Source organism: Berghia stephanieae, chromosome 6 (assembly GCF_034508935.2).
Source record: "Berghia stephanieae isolate SIO BIC M18660-M18661 chromosome 6, UCSD_Bste_1.3, whole genome shotgun sequence".
Taxonomy (NCBI): domain Eukaryota; kingdom Metazoa; phylum Mollusca; class Gastropoda; order Nudibranchia; family Aeolidiidae; genus Berghia; species Berghia stephanieae.
This window is the reverse complement of record NC_088365.1, coordinates 46516149-46520334: the sequence shown is the minus strand read 5'-3', so window position 1 is coordinate 46520334 and position 4186 is coordinate 46516149. Positions and strand designations below refer to the sequence as shown.

The following is a 4186-nucleotide window of genomic DNA, read 5'->3' as shown; positions in this document are numbered from 1 at the left end:
AGACAGGAAAATACAATAACAAACACATGAGTGACGTCATCTTCGAACTATCTATAACTTAACGATGGCTACGGTATAAAACGGTACCAGACAAAGCAAGACAGGAAAATACAAGAAGAAAAAAACGATCTCAAAAAATCAGTCTACCTCGACTGGGGAGGTTCAACTGATTTTTTTGAGATGGTTTTATTTTTCCTTTAGTTTTCTTTCTTGCATTTTCTGGTACCGTTTCATACCGTAGCCACCGATAAGTTATAGATAGAATCCGCTTGGCCAAGGAGTTCACAACATTGCCATCCGGATGTATAACGGACCAACACACAAACTCGGTGTAACCATGAACGTTTATAGTCAGGTTAATACAGTTGAGTGAGAACAACTCACAAACGCGGATGGCAAAAACAATAACAAAGGCCTGAGTGACGTCATCTTCGAACTATCTATAGCCTGACACTGAAACCCAAAAAAGACTGGCATTTTCACGTCATTATTAGTTGTTTTTTTTTTTACCGCCTTGTGAGTTGTCGTTAGTGGAGCTCATGGAAACAAGTTATTTCATTGGTTGAACTATTGAATACCACTAACGATTTTTGTTTTCTTTTGTGGCAAAAGACTGGCATTTTGACGTCATGTTTTGGTCAGTATCAGGCCATAACTGTACGAAGGCCACGGTTTCATACACACTTGTTCAGACTTGACGGACTTACGCCAGTCGTCACGGTCTCTGGCCTTTTCAAGAAGGATATTCAGGTCCAGGTCTGTCCATTCTTTGATATTATCCTGCCATAGTTTTTTTTTTTTTTTAATTCTATTTTCCTCGTCTTTTGCATTTAGCCAGAGACAGAACTCGGCATCTCCGCTTTAACAGGTTCAAAATAATGTACAAAAGTTACCCAACACGGTGGAACGTTACGGGCGTAAAACCCTTCCTCAGCCAATAAAAACAAAAAAAGTTAAATATCTCGTTAAATCCAGAGAATAGTGTTCAAGAAGTTTGGTCGGTAATAATATATAGTATGATGATGATGATGATGATGATGATGATGATGATGATGATGATGATGATGATGATGAAAATCCATGTCAAAATGTCTCATTATAATATAATTAGATCGCATTTAACACTAATTTGTACAGAAAATACGGATTGACGATATGCCTTGTGATATTGTACATTGAATTATTATACAAATTAAGTCTTTAACACAAATTTATGATATGAACAAAAAGCATGATTTATATTAGTCGGCGTATACATATATACAGGTCTGACATCCGAATCCACTTACGGGCCTAGTTTAACATTGTTGTAATGGATTATATTTTACGTCATTTTATTTATTTATTTTTTTTTTGTTGGATATTTCCATTACAACAATGAGCTCACAAGGAATTGGGTTATCAGACCTGCAAATAAGTGCGCGTCGATATTAGTGTACCATGCAGTGTTGTATATGACTGAAATATTAAAACACGCGCTGCCAACTTGATTCAATTATTATTCAACTCAACGTAATCTTTTCTACAATAATATATAACATATTCTATGACAACTTTTAGAACTTTCAACAAAATAATATAATAATTCAGATTGAGATTTTCAAACGATGAGCCCGAATAACTATCAGAACAATGGCGGACGCCCGTATGAAGAACTTCTCCGACGAGCAAAAAAGAGTATCCAGAGGAGAGAAACATTATAAATCTGATCACATTTTGACTTTTATACATTCTGATTACATGACATGTGAAAAATTTCAAGCCATCATGAAGAATAAAAAGTACTGATTTTCTTTGTTTAGAACCAGGCTGATCGTTGCTGGGCGGACGTGACATAAGACTATTGAATCCTATTCTCACCGTAGACCTTTTCCAACCAGTAGAGTCTTTTCTGTTGTTTGTAGACCTTCTTTTTTACTTTTTTGTACAGAAAAGTGTCTAAAATTAGCTACAGTGATTACATACCCTGAATCGGCTTTCGTAATGGTCGTTAACGCTATCTCATCCGTTAATCTACTCTGGGGAGTTGCAGAATGTTTGGAATTTCGAGGCGAGTCTATGCTTAACGGTGTGGTGGTGGTGGTGTTGTTGTTGTTGTTGTTGTTGTTGTTGTTGTTGTTGTTGTTGTTGTTATATTGTAACGATGAAATTATATTGTCTGGGTTTCGCCAGGATTTCTATCATTTTTATATTATTCTTGTTTTTTTCTCCTGTCATTCTTTAACGTCTGTAGACAAGGAGAGCTCGTCAGTCGACGTTTCCAGTGGCGGTACAAACTCGCGGAAAGGTGGATCCAGGCCGGAACTACTTTTCTTTTTCCGTTTCCGTTGAACAGCGGCGGCACTACCAGTCTTGTCGTTTTTGTTACTACTACTACTACTACTACTACTACTACTACTACTACTACTACTACTACTACTACTACTACTACTACTACTACTATTATTATTATTATCATTATTATTATTATTATTATTATTATTATTATTATTATTATTATTATTATTATTATTATTATTATTATTATTATTATCATTATTACTTTTGTTGTTGTTGTTATTATTATTTTTGTTTTTATTATTATTATCATCATCATCATTTTTATTTTGCAGTTCGCCATTCGCAGCAGTAGGGGATGGCGAAGACTGGTGGAGAATATCGTAATTGTTCTGCCTGTATTTTGCATAAAACCTGAGCGCATCCATCATCATCTGGTTATCGATAATCCTGCAGTAGAGGTCGAAGGTCATGTTGAAGTATTTCTGGTAGTAGTCGTCGTGTCCGAACAGCCGGCCATTACAAGACGTAATATCAAAGGTATCCTGGTGGTCAACTGGCCGCTGCACAGCAGCCGACGGGGCGCATAAGTGCACGATTAGGATAACCACAGTTGTGACCGTGGTAAAGATGGCGATTGAGCTCATGAGGATGACGAAGAGGTAGAAATTGTTGGCGCTGTTGGATTGTCGGCGACGGTACTTTCGCATGGCAGTTTTGTTGAGAAGAAATGCGAAGGGGCCAAGCAGTGGGTTGAGGCAAGAGGCCACGATGCAGAGAAGTCTGTAGTCGGGTACTGACCTGTGGAAATATTGAGATGTATAGGTTAGAGCTAAGTTATTATTTCCCACTCAATCCTAGAGATCTTTGCTATTTCTCAAAATTGGAGATTTAAAAAAATTGTATTAGAATGAGCATGTGCATAAACAGTTTTGTTCAACTACCATTAACTCACTCAATCCTAGAGATTTTATCCTACTTTTCAAAATTGGAAAAAATGTACGTATTAAAAATGAGCATGTATATAGATAGTTTTATTCAACATGCAAAAAACTAAAATCATTAGATTTAATACTGCGCCTATAATTTGTCTCAGAAAAATGTAATAAATAGGAATAGGGTAAAAGTAGCCTGGGTAAACTACGGATATAGTCCTGTCCCCGCGGTTTTTTGCCATTTCAAACGCCAAAATTTGCCATAATTAATGGTAAAATTTGCCATCAAAATAGCAAAATTTGCAAAAAAATTGCCAAAAAATTGCCGCTAGTTTTACAAAAATCAAACAATTAAAACAACATGTACGGTAAAAAAAAAAAGAGACAAATAGGGCATTTTGTAGAATATTGATGTCACAACATGTCAACATGAATTGTTGAATGGTTTGAAATAACATTAAATAATAATAATAGCCATAGTAAGTAAATAAGAAAAAAAAGAAGGAAGTAATCAAAATATTTTATTAACTTTTAAGCTTCTTAAAATTTGGGAAATCAAAGTGAACAATCGCATAAAAAATTCAAAATTTGAAAAACTAATTAAGGAGAGGAAAAAACTAACTATTAACAAGGAAAGAGAAACAAAATCCATTTTCTAATGGGGGCACATTAAATTTGTATTCTCTACTTACTATCCAATTTTGAGCATTATTATTATTGCTTTATATTTCAATATAGGCCTAATGGGTTTTGAATGAAAAAAACTGGAAAAAATCATGAAAAATCATAATCATATCATGAAAACTAAGTGCAACTTGTGGCTAAAAATGAAATTGCATTTCATGAAAAATATTTTAATAGAACACATTTTGTTTACATAAATGATAAATGTGATAAATTTCGTAGGAAAAGAATTAAACTTTGAAAAGTAAAATTTTTGAATGCAATAAAATAAAAATAGGACTTGGGGTTTA

General features: G+C 34.5%; 1 protein-coding gene across 4 annotated transcripts in view; it reads right to left on the bottom strand.

The window, feature by feature from the left end:
• Positions 1 to 2076: 2076 nt before the first annotated feature.
• Positions 2077 to 4186, bottom strand: part of LOC144975134 (uncharacterized) — a 63732-nt gene continuing 61622 nt past the window's right edge. For all 4 annotated transcript variants that reach the window (XM_078918910.1, XM_078918911.1, XM_078918907.1 and 1 more), the window contains one exon: positions 2077 to 3078. In XM_078918910.1, the coding sequence (XP_078775036.1) occupies positions 2214 to 3078 (865 nt within the window). In that variant the 3' untranslated portion in view covers positions 2077 to 2213. The remainder of the gene's footprint in view (positions 3079 to 4186) is intronic.